The following is a 17,405-nucleotide window of genomic DNA, read 5'->3' on the forward strand; positions in this document are numbered from 1 at the left end:
TTCATTCTTGAGTAAAGGAATTGTACTCTTTAAGGCATGCAGTCAGTGTATTCCGTCAAGTAATCATTTCGTGTAAACTTAAAATTTAATATACAATTTAAGTATTTCATAATTCTAAATATAAAATACATCATTTGAGAGCATGAGTTATATACATATACAAGTAATGGTTACTCACTCCCTGACTTGATGATAAAATGGTGAATGCTTTACTGAATAGTACAGTACAGTCAGTATGTATTTAATGGTTAACAATAAACGAACGCTACGCTGATGATGAAAAGTTTAAAAACATGATACGAATTTATAATCATTTTTTAATGTATTTTATCAATTTTATTATATTAAAAACATTGCTGACATTACTTAGTAGGTATAGGTAGTTACTTATTATTTAATTTTAATTTTAACTTTAAATTTTAAAATTATATATTTTTATCTACACTAGTACCATCATTAATATTTTAATATATAACCAATGAAAAACGCAAAAAATTTGTTAATAGAAACTAAGCAAGTGAAAACAAACAATTGACTAAGTTAATTGTTTCAATACCCTGCCTAGAATCTGTTGAATTTTATTGCTTGCATTATTTTTTTATAAATTAGAAGAGTTGAAAAAGCCAGCACAAATGAGGCGACCTTTGGTACATTTAATTTTTTAATCTATCTCTAACGGTTTACAAAATGAATCATACAGACCCAAGACTTTGATTTATGTTGCCCATTCGCGAACTAAAGGCAGCGAGGGAAAATAATTTTTGGTATGATTGAGATGCAGTAAAATTTTTAATGTTCAGATATTTGTAAGCGTCTTGTCTTGTAAGATTTTCACGTAAAGAGTATTAAAATAATAAAAATAAATATTTATAGAAATACATAAAAAATATGTTGTATCTATAAATTTAATATTACATTAAAATGGATAAATATTTTGATGTTATTACTACAATAATAATAATAAAAAAATATTACAATAAAAATATTGATAATATTTCAATGGCGGAAACATGTTTACATCATCGTAAAAATACAATCCATTTATTCAAAAAAAAAATTTGTATCTTAAATATATGTATACAAAATGCCTTAAAAGATCTTTACAAAACTACCACTTTAAAGTGATTCCGCTATCACCTGGCTATTCAACTAGTCAACAAGGCAATTCGTATGACTGATGATTCGTAAATGTAAGAAAATACTCTACGAATATCGTAAACTAGGCAATTTGTGTGACGTAAATGTAATAATATGCTCTAAAATATCGTAAACTAGGCAATTTGTGTGACGTTAATGTAATAATATACTCTAAAATATCGTAAACTAGGCAATTTGTGTGACGTAAATGTAATAATATGCTCTAAAATATCGTAAAAGCGTCAGAAACCAAAGTTTTTTATGTTTTCTGTTTGGAACACGCCGTAAGGTAAAATTTTTTTTGCATATACAGAATCGGTGATAAATTTTCTTCATGATGAAAACTTTTTTGAAACTAAATCACCGATTAATTTTGGTACAATTAACATTATTGTGAGTTCTTCCATAAGGTACTATGTTACAAATCACAATTTTAAAATGAAATAGTTCCAAGTTTTGCGCCCCAAGAGGCCCCAAAACTGTGTTTATTGTAATCAAGGGACTTTGAACTACCACTGTACTTACTCAAACAGCAGAACCATTTTAAAAGATTTTTTTACAATTCGAATTTATGCGCACAATGCGTTTTCAGGTAGTTCTAGTGCTTCCTATTATGATGAAACCCACTTTTCGACAGAAATTAATTTTTTTTCATAGACTAAATTAAAGCTTACTATTAAATCCCAAGCAGTTGAGGTCAAAATTACGAACTTTGACATTAATTATCTCGTGCATTAATTAACTCTCGAGATTTTATAGAAAGCCCTATTCTAAGTAATTTACTGCATTACGGACAAACATAACGGACTGCTCTATTACCTGCATTAAAATGAACCAAAATTTTGTTTTGATATAAACTTAACCGCCGACTAAAAAATCACAATATTTGTTTTCGATTTAGAAAAAAAAATCAAGAATATAGGTAGGTTATTAGAAAATCAGAAATCATAGAGTAATATTTTTAATACAACAACAAAAATGAACAAACTTTAAATTTTTCCATCGCATAGCGTTGAATCACTCTGTAAATTCTCCATTTGTATTCTTCGCCATTCATACCACTTATTGGCATTCATATCTTTCGTTTGGACGTTTCGTCATAGCAAAATCAAATTATTATTAGTTCGGTTGCTGAACTTTTCTCATTTGAATGCAAAAAAATGATTTCAGAGAACTATGAAAAAAAGGAATTTTTAACCCCCGAGCTAAAAAAAGGGGTATTATAAGTTTGACCGCTATAGGTGTGTGTCTGTCTGTGGCATCGTAGCGCTTAAACGGATGAACCGATTTTGATTTTTTTGGTTTTGTTTGAAAGGTAATTTAATGGAGACTGCTATTAGCTTTTAGGTGCGAATTTAGGGTTCCGTAACCGAAACACCAAAAAATTGGCGATGGTCTTCCAAATCGGCTCAGTTTAGAAAAGGCTTTAAGGAAAAAGGCAATTTAATGGAGAGTGTTCTAAAATATGTTACAAATGCGAGTTTAGGGTTTCGTAGCTGAAAAATTTGTCGGGGTCACACATGGCGGTCAAACTTATAACACCCCTTTTTTGGTTCGGGGGCTAAGAATATCTATTCTCGTCTCCGGGTGGAAAGTGTCAACTTTCGTTCCACTGTGCTAAACGAAGTTACCGCAAGTTTTTTATCAGGGTATGCTTTTAATTTGCTTATCAAGTACTTTCAGTTTTTTATTGGCATAAATGGCGATCAGATTTAAAAAAAATAAATTTTTAATCGTTTCAAAGATTTCGAAGTAAACGAGAAGGAAAAAAAATCATTTGATGAGAGTAGCATCGGATCAATTTTTTGGATTAAGAAATGTCACTTTTAATAATTAAAATCTATGGGAACTTTTTTTTTCTGAATAGATTATAATTGTAAACTTTCTTTTGAAGACGTCGGCGCCTTGCGTCTGGACTAAATCCATTGATAACCTAATGCTACAATTTAGTTGATATATAAAAATACGAATTTTAAGACAAATGCATTTCTCTATTTAAAATGTGTTACAATTGAAAAATATATATTTTTATATAAGTTTTCGAACAGATATCGTTTTATGAGAAATAACAGAATTTAAACGTCCTGAATATCCCCCACAAAGGTCAGACCAATAAAGAATAAATGAAAAATAAACAGGTAAAAAATAATTTTAATTAGGCTGAATTCTTTATTAGGTAGATAATCTATAAAGAAAAATATCCACTCTTAAATAGCCACACACACATAACTGATATTCCCATATTAATACATACTATAAAATTTGCACCTAATTAGCGCCCTCATGGGTAAACAGTGATGTTTACAAGAAAATGTTTCAAACAAAAGTTGTTTATTTTTTTATAAACAACATTTTTTACACTTAAACCTTTGTTCTATCTCTAACAGTTTACAAGATGGGTCGTACGGACCCAAGACCCAATTGACCCAAGACCTATGTTTCTCATTTATGAACTCGATCTCACTTTTTACGTCCTAAGCACGCTATAAAAATTTCTCATATATCTCTCTCATACATAGATATCTCATTTCACTTTTGAGTTATCCTGCTTTATGATTGTATGAACACCTATAACAAAATTTTTTTCGTAGCATCAATATTTTTAAGCGTAACAAACTTGGGACTAAACTTAATATACTATGTATATTTCATATATACATGGTATAAAAACTTATAATTGCCCCAAGAAAAAATAATGACACGTTTTCTAGTTATTTTGGTTGATTTTTTACAAAAATCGTACATTAATATAATGTTTACTGCCTATAAAGAAGTACCTTTGAATATGAATCGATATAGGCAATACACATTACTTAATTGTATAGTATATTGTAGGAAAAATATCGAGAAAGGTATCCAGAAATAGCGCAATTCGAAAGTCGAAAGTGAAATATTGGATGATAGATCTACTTCTCATATTTTGTTCTTCAATTTTACTCCAGAAAAATCTTACAAGAAAAAATAAACAAAATCACAAAACGCGATGTAAGACTGCTTTTTGATTATGTTATTTGGATCCCTTAAAGGAGTGTGTGTAATTCATGAAAAACTGCAAAATGTTCGGATTTTTTTCAGTTTTTGCACTTCATTTCAAAAACTATGAGCAACTCACAACTCCGTATGTCTAAGATTTTTTGAGATATGATTCCTGAAAAATTCACATGGTTTTCAGAAATGTTAAAAATATGAGTTTTGCTTCTATTGAACCGTTAGAGATAGAACAAAAGTTTACAGGTAAAAAGTTTTCCTCATAAAAAAAAACAACTCTGGTTTGAAACAATTCTTCATAAACATCATTGTTTTCTCGTGAGGGAGAAAAGTAGGGCAAAACTTTGATGTCCATTTTCTCTAAAAATATTACTGTCGTATTTCGGAGTAAATAACAATAACTTTCTCTCAGATTCTACAAAAATATAACTCAAAAATACCTTGCTATTCATAAATGAATTACGAGTCCAACAATTTACAGACGACCTATTTTTCGAAGGGGGGCAAAAGCATAAATATAAAACATATAATAAATTTTTAGGTATTACAAGAATTTTCACATTAGACCAAGTGAACATGTTACATGTTTACATTGTAAAAAGTTACAACAATAACATTTTGTAATGAAAATTTAAATAAAATATTTTTAATAGTACTCTAAATATCTGTTTGTTTTCTGTGCTGCTCAACAAAAAAAAAAAGAAGATAAATGGGTGTTGAGTATGTGTGGGAATGTTTGTTAGTCGAAATATGGAAAAATCTACGAATGAATTATACAATTCAGGTATACGACAGTTAAGAAATAATTGAATCAACTTTCTGACAGATAGAAATATTTTATCATTCTTATTGTGAAGAATCTATAATCAATTTTTAATTTTCACTAATTGTGAGTCTCTCCATTATAATTTTCAATATAATCAGAGGATAATAAAGATCGGAGGTGGGGTTTGGAGAGGAAGACAGAAATACAAAATTTGAATTCCTCGGTTAATATTAGTACAATCATTTATCGCACAAAAAATTGATTTTTTGAACTTTATGACGTCATAATTATCCAAAAAATTTGATTTTGCTCCACTATACGCAAATTTTATCCAATTTTCATCCATCAAGTATGTAATCCCATAACTTTGAATCCTACTTAAATATTTGGTCAAATTTAACATATCTTGAATAAATTTCGAAAAGGCAGTATCGTGGTTTCCCCATTTTGTATAAGGGCTCATATAAACGAATATATGACCCAAAACTAGTGAGTTTCAAAAAAAAATTCACTCAAATGCGATAAATCTGACCAAAATAATTAAAAAATTGATTTCTTAAACATTATGACGTCATAAAAATCCAAAAAAATTGCATTTTCCTCCACTATATGCATATTTTATCCAATTTTGATAAATCAAGTGTGTAATCCCACTAATTTTGGGTCATAATTTTCAAATATTTGGTCAAATTTAACATATCTTAAATAAATTTTTAAAATTTGGCCAAAATATCTAAAAAAAATGATTTTTTGAACTTTATGACGTCATAAAAATAAAAAAATTTGATTTCCTCCACCACACGCAAATTTTATCTAATTTTTATCAATAAAGTATGTAATCTCACTCACTTTGAGCCATATTTTTCAAATATTTGGTCAAATTTATCGTATCTTCAATAAATTTCAGAAGTCAAGATATATTGGTTAGATACAACCTTTATTGTTATCTGAAACTAAAATCTAAAGAATGAAACAAATCCTGTTTATTTGATAGAAGAAATATTCCCAGGAAAACTATCTGAGGTATATTCATTCTGAGATATTTTTTTTGAACTAACGCTTACATATAATAACATATATTTATACATAAATCATAAAAAAAATACATAACTCAACACATAATTACATTTTACGCGTATGTAGGCGAGCGAAACTTTATGACCTGAAATTTTTATACAGAACATGTAGAAGTAGATTATTTAGAAACGAGTACTAACGTAACGTGTTTTAATTATCTTCAAGCGTGTATCTGAAGAATTCATTAAAAAAATGTTATCACCCATAATGGAATGTTGATATGTTTTTTAAATGAAAAATATCTTTAATATAACCAATTTTATAAACTTAAGGGTTTCCGAACACGACACTTATGTGAAAAAATTACATTAATGTTATGTCGGTTGCATATAAAAAAAATAATATTTTTAATCCTGATGACTATTTCAAGGAAATACACATTTTCCAAAACGTCCTTAGTCAACCCTGAAAATGGAACAATGGGATCTCAAAACTCATAAACACCAGGAATCTGCTTCAAAAAAAAAAACAAAGTTGACTATTGTTTGATTCTGAAGACATCTCTATATAAAAAGACTACACGCTAATTCACATTTACTTGGAAAAATAACAATTGTTTTTATGGTTTACAAATTGGGTCTGGCCGCCATTTATTTTTACTTCAAGAATGGAAAATACCAAACTGAATTAAAATTTATAAATGGAATCTGGTTTTTTATATAAAGTGACTACTGACATAAATGGCGATCAAATTTGATAAACAATTTCAAATCCAAACAAGGAATGTTATAAGCGTTACGATTAGAACTCTTCCAATTTTTTGGACTAAGGCTATTGCTCAAAGTGAAACTTTGTAAACTCAAAATTATTGTATTAAAATTGGCCAAATAACAAGTTTCTTTTAAGTTATAGGCAATTAGCATAACATGTAAGTTCATGTAATGGCAGCTATGAAACCAGCAAAATGGAACTTTCATTTGGCGCCAAGTAAACAACTGTCAAAATAAAAAATTGGCGCTAAAACTGATTAACATACTTGATGTTGAATTGTGCTCTCAAAAAAATAATTAATTACTAAAAAATAATTTAGAATTAACTAAAATATAATGACTTCAACATTAAGTGAATTTCCTGAACTATTGAAAGTTTATTATCGCCGATTATTTCCATTCGATACATACTTTGACTGGTTAAATTATGAACATGAAGGTTAGTAAACGAAAATATTATAATTTCTAAATTAATTTTTCCTAATTAAATTTTTTCCCTAGGAGAAAAACAACCATTTGAAAAACGTGAATTTTCATTCACATTACCCGGTGATATTTACATAAGATATAATACTTTTCAAACTAAAGAAGAATTGGTTACGGAAATTCAACGTGAATTACCGATTAAAATTGATCTTGGAGCTGAATATAATATTCGACCAAATCGATTTAATAGTCGTAACAATGATGATTTACGACCTGTTAGACGGGAAGTAGTTTTTGATATAGATATGACGGATTATGATACAGTTCGTAAATGTTGTAAAGGAGGTGATATTTGTGCAAAATGTTGGAAGTTCATGGAAATAGCTGTGAAAATCATTGATACTACTTTAAGAGGTAACGTTTTGAATCTACACGAATGTAGAAACTTTCATCCAAAATGAATAATAATTTTTGATCAGAATATTTGATTTATAGTACAGCTAATAAGCCGGAATGCATTTTAAAATGTGTATAGGATCCCAAGGAACACTCAACCAACATAACCTAATCATAGAAGGGCGAATATTGCTCCAACAGGGAGCATATGATGCGGAAATTTTTTTTTTTTGGAATGCCTACTTTGTCTTTAAATTGCCATTTAATAGGTATTTGGGCGCTGGATAAGAATCCGATGTCAAATTACACGGATGCTGCTACGTATTCAAAAAATCGAGCCATTTTTGACAGGAAATTTCACTTTTTGGCCTAAAAATAAACTATTTATCGTCTAAACTGTGGGGTATTCTTGGGTTCTCTAGGGGATATTTTTGGTCGCTGATTTCGAATCCGATGTCAGATTACACGGATTCTGTCACGTCTTCCAAAAATCGTGCCATTTTCGCCAGTAATTTAAAATATAATATTTTTCGTAAGTATTTTCAACGCCAAAATTTAATTTTAGTTTTTGAACAGTCAATATTTAATATTTTTTTAAAAGTTTCATTAAAATCGATGCTGTTTTCCAACTTTTCCACTATCGACACTTTTTTCCGGCTTATTGATTGTATTATTAGTCATTTCAAATATTTTAAGTTTATTTATTAGGCATGAGACAGATTTCATGTTTTAATTAATTTCAAAAAATATAAACTAAAACAATCAAAATGAAAATTTTTAACCAAAAGTTGCTATTGGTCGCGAGTTTTTGTGTGCCTGATTGTGAAATATTTCATAATTTTCTTTCTTTTTTTAGAGGATTTTAATTATCATCATTTATTATGGGTTTATTCTGGACGCCGTGGAGTCCATTGTTGGGTTTGTGATCAGGATGCTAGACGTTCAGTAAATCGAGCACGAAAAGGAATGGCTGAGTATTTTAGTATTATCCCTAAAAACAAGAAAAACAAAAATCTTTATAGGCGTTCCAAATTACACAATTTTATCCTGTAATTAAATTTTTTGATGCTTTAAGTTAACTCAATAATCAAGTTTCTTAACGTATTATTTTCAGTCGATCCATAAATTTAATCGATACATATTGGGTAGATTTATGCTTAAAAGACCAAGATATCTTGGGGACACCAGAAGATATAACCGAGTTTTTAAAACATATTGGAGACGACAAATTTGCTGGTGATTTAGAAAAAGAATTTGCGAAACATGATAATTCTGTGGATCGTTGGAATGCATTTTCAAGCCTTGTTGATTACTATTCACAAAAGGTTTTAATTTCATCCATTAAAGGATCTCTACAAACCTTAAGAGTGAAAAAATTCGATGTATTTGAATAAAAATTGTCATTTTTTCGATCCAGACAAATATATTTGCTACTTTGATCTACTTTCGATGTACCGGGGGCTACATTGGAATCCATCGAAAATAATTTACCACAAGATTTGTACACGATCCTTAAATTTCAATTTTTTAAATTTAATTTAATAATTTTTAGGGAATGCTAAAATTTTATATGCAACATATACGAGAAGAAATGAAAATTTTCTATGCATTTCCACGTATTGATGAGAATGTATCGAAAACATTAAAACATTTACTAAAATCACCATTTTGTGTACATCCAAAAACAGGAAAAGTTTGTGTACCATTTAATCCAAAAGTTGTGGAAAAATTTAATCCATTTACAGTACCTACTTTACGGTAAGTTTTTATCTATTATTGTTCCCTCAAATTTGATTTATTTATTTATCTTTTTCGCTTGAATGTTATCGATATGTAGTTTTATTTTGTAAAACGAAATGAAAATACCTGTAAAACTCTTTTCTCTTTAGGTTAACGATTTAAGATACGATTTAATTACATTTTTTCTCCTATTTTTAGGGTACTTTTAGATGAAGTGAATCAATTCGATACAGCTCCAGATGATCCATCTGTACCTAGTTTTAGTATCACATCAGCCAAAGATAATCGTAAAACCAGTTTGATTAAAGCTCTCCTTACTTTTGAACAGTTTGTAGCACGACTTCAACGATTAAAGGGAATGCCTCCAGATGGTATAATAATTTTTTCAATTTTAATAATTAATTTTTAATATACAATGAGATTGTTCAAAATTTAAAAAGTGCTTAGTAAGTTAATTCGATATTCTGATTGTGTAACGAAGCTTATTAAACATTTGTCCTGATAACGCATAAAAATTGAGTTTCAATTTAATAATGTATTTTATTGATTTCAGATTACCGAGAAGAATAAAATATTTTGAAAATTCCAATCCATTTTTTATTAAATATGACTTTTTTAATAATTGTTTTTTAGAATATAACTTGTTTTTTAAGAAAATAAATTCGCTTTTTAAGTATATTAATTAAATTTTTTCTAGACCCATACAAAGTTTGCCCCCATTTTTCACCTCCCAAGGGATAGAATAAAAACTTTAAATGTTACTTTTATTTATATCTAATCTAAAGCCTAAAAAATAAGTTTCAAGTTTCTAGCTTTAAAAATTTCGTTATTTTCAAACAAACTTGCGTCCCCTATTTCAACCTCTTACAGTCATTTTTAAAATGTAGCCTGTGGCCCTTCTCAGACTCTACACTATCTCTGTACCAAAGTTAATTTAAATCGGATCATTAGTTTAGGCGTGATTACATAACACACAGACAAACAGACAGAATTTTTTTTCGCATTTATAATAGTAATTGCTTAATGTATAGGCAATTACATTATTTAATAAAAACTTCAAACTTCACATTATTTACATTATTATTAACAGATGACTCCTACACCCTAATTTCTGACATTTCAAAACATAAATATGTATATAATTTCGTAACTTTCGGTAGAGTCGGTCGAGTTTTTATTTGTCTATCTTTTTTATAACTCTCTATTATACCAGGGTCGTAGGAGAACCTCCTCATCGCATGTTTTAATTTTCATTTCCTTAAGTAATATTTTTACCGAAATCACAGTCAGACATTTTGTAATTGAACACGTTTAAAATTAATTTGTTGGTTTTTGTTTTTGTGATATAAAGAGTAGATGAAAGCTTTAAAAACATAAAAATAAATGGAAAATGACCCTCGATTATCTATGAAGTATGTGCCACCCGAATCGAATTTTATTAATCTGTAGCCGAACCCTATTAATTTAGTGCACTCTTTGGGTGTTTATATAATACATCCATAAAAATAACAACACGAAACGCGAAAAAAGCAAATAAAAGTGTTTCTTTCACGTTGAATAATATTTTAATAACGATGTACAATACAATACATCTCTTGCAGCTCAGCTATATACACAACGAACTACGTTTTAAACTTCTTTTAGAAATATCACAAAAGTGGCGTCATATGTATTCAAGGTAGATATAACTAGAAAGCATAACAAGCAACAGCTTTTTAAAGCTTTCTACTTATATACCGGATGGCTTAGACTCCAAAACACACATTCTAAAATCCAGTTCCACCAGACCGTAGCATATGGTTAAAAGCTCAAATTAGAAAGCCATTCGTAATAAAATAGCTAAAAACTTAAGTTGGAAACATTTTTTTTTTTATGTTCGGTTCCCTGGGGAGAAATTGATTACACTAATGGGCATGAGAGCATGGATTCTATTCAAACGTAAAGTAAAATATAATGTGGTAATTGAATGGCGTTAAACAATAAAATGAAAGCATTAGCTTGATTGCGTCACGAACATATGATGCTACGTAACAAATGTTGTCTTCTGATTGGTCAACGTCAACGTTTCACGTTGCTTAGCGTTTAAATGCAACTATACCCTTTACTTTTACATTCGATTTCGTTCAATAGACCTTTTCATTTTAAAACAGGGGAGGGGGGTTCAATATTTGGTTACAATCTGTTACATAGGGCGGGTAGGGGTTGAAAAGTCGTTCTAAATGCGTTACGTAATTTATAAGTACAGCCCCATATATGTATGTTTGTTCTTTTGCGGTACTCTAGGGACCAAACGCGGGGTTCAATTTTGATGATTCCTGCAATCGATTTCTCATTATTTTGTGAGTGTCATACTCAAATGTCAGTAATGAAAATTCAATATGGTGAAACTAAACGGTGGTCTAAGACATCCTGTATATATAGTTAGCAGTGTTGGATAATGCTTTTATTTTATTTTCACTCGCTTTTACTTGATAGTTCTGGCTAGCTGAAGGTAGGTATATAACATTTAAGAAACACATCAACTTACCTAGTACGTTTTTACTTAAAATTTTGTGTACGCTTTTTTTGTAGCTTTGTACCATCTGTCTTCAAGCTCTTTCTATATAAAAGCACAAGGAACAAATGTTTTCTTGACTTGAAAAAGGCATTTATAATCAGGTTTTTCATTGAATATAAAAATGAGTATTGATTCTTGTAATCACCTATAAAAAAAAATTTTACATTCTGTTTCCGAATGTTTTCGACGATGGTAGAGTAAAACCACACGTCTACTTGGAAATATGATTAGGAAGTTCTATTAGTTGTACTTTCTACCACGAGATGTGAAAAATTTAAATGATACAATACATTTGGGGGTCAACTCCCCCTCCCCATTTATAATCCCTCTTCATAAATTTGACGTCAAATTCACATTCTAACAGTTTTGCTTGTGACAAGTGATTATTGTAATTAAATTTATTCAATTCACTTTTGAATAATAAAACTAGAGTAAGAAATACTTTTCATTTGATATTTATATATACCGCGTTAAGCTTAATAGCTCCGGTAATACGTTATAGATATACTAGATGGCATTAAAAGCTTTTTTGGTTAATTTTCCGGTAATTTACCAGTAGTTTATTGGTGAATTAAGTAAAATATATATACGATGTTCGATTTACATCTAGGCATATAACTATCATAAGTTTTCTAGCTGTTTCTGATTTTCCATTCCGTTTCTCGAAATACAAGGGTGTAAACTTGAAAATCGCCTGTATATTCCTTCCAAATCTCAATTTACAAATCATACGTGCAAAATTGTTTAATTTAAGCAGATCTATCATTTTCCTGTCAGTCTCTGTATATCGTTTGAATTTTTTTTAAAACATTTCCATTATTAAAAATGCAACAAACCAACGCTCGGTTGATCTTTCGTATATAAAAATAACTAACGAATAATTCGAGCACATAATGTATAAAAATTGTCGAAAAAAATTTAATACATAGAAATTGTTTGTTAAATTATTTGTAACTTTTATTAAAATGAATTTTTTTTCGCCTACAAATTACGTCATAGACTTTTAAGTGAATACATTTGTTCTGTTTCATTTGCCAATTCAATGTAATGTCCCGTTAAGATCGTAAAACGACTGAATATTTTTATTTTTATAATACTTTTACATTGTAAAGAAAAAAAAAAGTAATAATTTGAATTCACTTATTTTCTGGAGGGAAAAATGTATTTTATTTAAGGAAACGTGAATATGTTTTAAGCATTAGATATAGTTACACCAACATATCTGGTATCTGGAAGTGATTCTTCCGACCTTTCGTAAAGCTCAAAAATTAATGACTAACAGGCTTAGAAATCAAGAGCCCACGCTAAAAACGTAAATATGCTAAGCCGTAGAAGTAATATTTGAATCGAAGACAAAATTTTCGGCTGGAAAAGGAGAAGGGGTGGGTGTCTAACAGCCCTTGGAGAAAAGCTCCGATAAAGAAGTCGGATTTATAAATAATAAATTTCGGATTTAAAATAAATAAACATATTTTTCCTCAAAATAATTCAGGGATTCAATTCTTAAATGCTTTCTTCAAATGAAAGAGAGAGAGAGAGACTGTTTTCCAACATTTTATAGAAATTGTGACCGTTTAGCAGAAAAAAGCACAAATATTTGATTTAAAATCGACTGAAATTTATATTTTGGACAATTCTAAGCACTTTTTGTGTCTTGCCATTTTCTCATTGACTTTTTTTGAACTTAATGACGTCATCAGAATCAAAAAAATTTAATTTTGCTCTATCACATCCAAATTTTATCCAATTTTGATAAACCAAGTATGTAATCCTACTAAATTTGGGCTATACTTTTCAAATTTATGGTCAAAATTAATCTAGCTCTATTTAGGTCACATATGTGATAGCTAGCAAAAAACTGACATCACAGCTGAAAAGAATGACCCAAAATTAGTGGGTTTCAAAAAAAATTCTAATAAGTTCGGATAAAAATTGCCTGTGTTATCAAAAAAATCGAATTTTTGAACTTTATGACGTCATCAGAATCCAAAAAATTTAATTTTGCTCTATCACATCCAAATTTTAGTCAATTTTGATAAACCAAGTATGTAATCCTACTAAATTTGGGCCAAACTTTTCAAATTTATGGTCAAAATTAATCTAGCTCTATTAGGTTTCAAGATTGTGGAGGTCTAGTCCTGGAATTAGGCACATATGTGATAGCTAGCAAAAAACTGACATCACAGCTGAAAAGAATGGCCCCAAATTAGTGGGTTTCAAAAAAACTTCTAAATCGATCGGATAAAAATTGCCTGTGTTATCAAAAAAATCGAATTTTTGAACTTTATGACGTCATCAGAATCCAAAAAATTTAATTTTGCTCTATCACATCCAAATTTTATCCAATTTTGATAAACCAAGTATGTAATCCTACTAAATTTGGGCTATACTTTTCAAATTTATGGTCAAAATTAATCTAGCTCTATTAGGTTTCAAGATTGTGGAGGTCTAGTCCTGGAATTAGGCACATATGTGATAGCTAGCAAAAAACTGACATCACAGCTGAAAAGAATGACCCAAAATTAGTGGGTTTCAAAAAAAATTCTAATAAGTTCGGATAAAAATTGCCTGTGTTATCAAAAAAATCGAATTTTTGAACTTTATGACGTCAGCAGAATCCAAAAAATTTAATTTTGCTCTATCACATCCAAATTTTAGTCAATTTTGATAAACCAAGTATGTAATCCTACTAAATTTGGGCCAAACTTTTCAAATTTATGGTCAAAATTAATCTAGGTCTATTAGGTTTCAAGATTGTGGAGGTCTGGTCCTGGAATTAGGCACATATGTGATAGCTAGCAAAAAACTGACATCACAGCTGAAAAGAATGGCCCCAAAATAGTGGGTTTCAAAAAAATTTCTAATAAGATCGGATAAAAATTGCCTGTGTTATCAAAAAAAATCGAATTTTTGAACATTATGACGTCATCAGAATCCAAAAAATTTAATTTTGCTCTATCACATCCAAATTTTATCCAATTTTGACAAACCAAGTATGTAATCCTACTAAATTTGGGCCATACTTTTCAAATTAATGATCAAAATCACCCTAGCTCTATTAGATTTCAAGAATTTGGAGGCCTGGTTCCGGAATTAAGCACATTTGTGATAGCTATCGAAAAACTGACATCACAGCTGTAAAGAATGGCCCAAAATTAGTGGGTTTCAAAAAAAATTCCAATAAGATCGGATAAAAATTGCCTGTGTTATCAAAAAAATCGAATTTTTGGACTTTATGACGTCATCAGAATCCAAAAAATTTAATTTTGCTCTATCACATCCAAATTTTATCCAATTTTGATAAACCAAGTAGGTAATCCTACTAAATTTGGGCTATACTTTTCAAATTTATGGTCAAAATTAATCTAGCTCTATTAGGTTTCAAGATTGTGGAGGTCTGGTCCTGGAATGAAGCACATATGTGATAGCTTTCAAAAAACTGACATCACAGCTGAAAAGAATGACCCAAAATTAGTGGATTTCAAAAAAAATTCCAATTAGATCGGATAAAAATTGCCTGTGTTATCAAAAAAATCGAATTTTTGAACTATCTCACTTTATATTTTGCTTACGAATCTACAATGACAAGTTGTGTTGCCATAACACTTCGTTTTGACATTTCTACACCGCCGCCATGATGGATTTGACCTAAGAAATTACCTCAGATATTGGCACGCTTAAATTCATATGTCGCCCAGTCTATGTAACTGAATGGTCTAAGCATTTTCTACCTTACATTTTTGAGTTTTAGCACTTTTTCCGAGATTTGCTTAGAGAAGCCCAAAATTATAAAAAGACGCCTGATAAGATGCATTTCTTCTAAGTCTTTTATATCCATTTCTTTAAATAGATACAAAACCAAAACCACATTACAACTATATCCAATCAAATGAATAGTAATTAAAATAAAAATTAGCTAACTGTAAATTGTAAATATATATTAAAACTATTGAAATTATTTGTTGCTTACTAAGTAAAGACTCTATACCATAAAATATTAAGTAAAATATTCCTTTATTGACTCGAAATGCATTACAAACATAAATTCATACAGCTTTAGGGATTTTATTTATCTAGATAGTGTTGGTTTGGTTTAGTTGGTGTTGTATTCATTTCGGTTTTAATAAATAAAAAACATGATGATGTATTGAACATTTTATTTGTTAATCACATTGAAAGCAAACGCAAAACCAACAAGTAAGTATTTCAGAAAGCTTTAAGCTTTTTAAATAGTCAATGAACATGCTTTTCTTTTAATTTTTATTTCATTTCACTGTGTGATTCATTATTACACACTTGATTTGAGTTTCATTCAAGTTTGTTCTGCCATTGAGTTGCAATCTTGCAATCTCTAGAGCATCTCACGAGAGGAACATTTAGGCTTTAAGCTGTCTTTTATGACACATACTACGACATGCATTTTAGCATTATGTATGCTATATTTTAGCCAGAACTATAAAAATCCCAATAGCCTAGTCAGTAGAGGCATGCTTATATAATTTGTAATTTTAGTGATTAGTTAACTCTTGTTGTAATAATAGTTGGTTAGGTTGACTTTGTCGTCCGAGGAGATGGTTGGGTTTTGAAATTTTTAGCCCTTTTAGCTCAAAAATGGGAGACTATTACAGAAAACGGATATATTTTATGTTAAATAACTAGCTGTGAACTACCCGCTTTGCTGGGTAACATCCCCACTTGCACCCCTCCCTCCACACTTCCTTGCGTTGGATAACCGTTTTGTAATGTACACGTCATGCTCTTTTATTTGATACCCCACTTAGGTATATTTGTAAATATTCGATAATTCCTTCCCACTTTCTCGCTACACCTTTCTACCCTCCGAAGGTTAAAAGTAGATAAAAACAATAGATCTTTGAAGCTGGTTGTATATCACAACTTTTTTAGTTTTCGAAGCATATCCCTTTCAACCCCTATTTCAACCCCTTACTCTACTATAATATGGATGTATTATACATAAAAACCTTCCTCTTGAATCACTCTATCTATTAAAAAAAACCGTTGCGTAGTTTCAAAGATTTAAGCGTACAAAGGGACATAGGGCCATACGGACAGAAAAAGCGACTTTGTTTTATAATATGTAGTGATGATGATGATGATATTAAATTTAAAGTTAAGTAATGATATTAAATTTAAATCTAGTAACATTTGATTATATAGTTGTTATCGGCAGCCTAAAGCATAATTGTTGCGAAACCAAACAAATTCAGAGAAACAAATGGTAGAGAGCTAAAATGTGCAGAAGTTATGGATTCGTTCCCTGCTCGAGTGTAGATACTTCTCTTTATATTGATACAAAAAAGGTTAAAATATTAAAATATAATTATTTTTGCAAAATAAATTATTTCAGTTACAAAGATGAAAAAAATAAGACGTCATCGACATGAACAAATGAAAACTCATAAAGATATGTCTTGAAGTATCATATTCAAACATTAAGCACGGATCGTTGAAGAGGTATAGGCCAAGAGCCTGTCATCTTTTGATGTGTTCGAAAATCGTCAGCATTCGGAGAAAATTCAACTTAAGAAATGTGTCATTATTGGATTTCGAAAGAAAACACGCTAACTATGGAAAAATGCTTTAGCCA

General features: G+C 29.7%; 1 protein-coding gene across 2 annotated transcripts; it reads left to right on the forward strand.

Moving 5' to 3' along the window:
- Positions 1–6,921: 6,921 nt before the first annotated feature.
- On the forward strand, positions 6,922–9,831 carry LOC123295599 (DNA primase small subunit). 2 transcript variants are annotated; one of them, XM_044877006.1, is made up of 7 exons: positions 6,922–7,117; positions 7,180–7,518; positions 8,357–8,549; positions 8,615–8,825; positions 9,053–9,258; positions 9,439–9,611; positions 9,794–9,831. In XM_044877006.1, the coding sequence occupies exons 1-7, from the start codon at positions 7,015–7,017 to the stop codon at positions 9,808–9,810; spliced, it is 1,242 nt and encodes a 413-aa protein (XP_044732941.1). In that variant the 5' UTR covers positions 6,922–7,014; the 3' UTR covers positions 9,811–9,831. The 2 variants fall into 2 exon arrangements, with proteins under 2 accessions (XP_044732941.1, XP_044732942.1); XM_044877007.1 differs by having other exon boundaries at positions 7,183–7,518.
- Positions 9,832–17,405: the final 7,574 nt, after the last annotated feature.

The sequence above is a fragment of the Chrysoperla carnea genome, chromosome 3 (genome assembly GCF_905475395.1).
Source record: "Chrysoperla carnea chromosome 3, inChrCarn1.1, whole genome shotgun sequence".
NCBI lineage: Eukaryota > Metazoa > Arthropoda > Insecta > Neuroptera > Chrysopidae > Chrysoperla > Chrysoperla carnea.

Bases quoted from the DNA above. Each gene is read 5' to 3' on its own strand.
- LOC123295599 (XM_044877006.1), top strand. From the start codon at position 7,015: ATGACTTCAACATTAAGTGAATTTCCTGAACTATTGAAAGTTTATTAT. The intron at 8,826-9,052 runs GTTTTAATTTCA...AATAATTTTTAG, and splicing joins TTGATTACTATTCACAAAAG to GGAATGCTAAAATTTTATAT. The intron at 9,259-9,438 runs GTAAGTTTTTAT...TCCTATTTTTAG, and splicing joins TTTACAGTACCTACTTTACG to GGTACTTTTAGATGAAGTGA.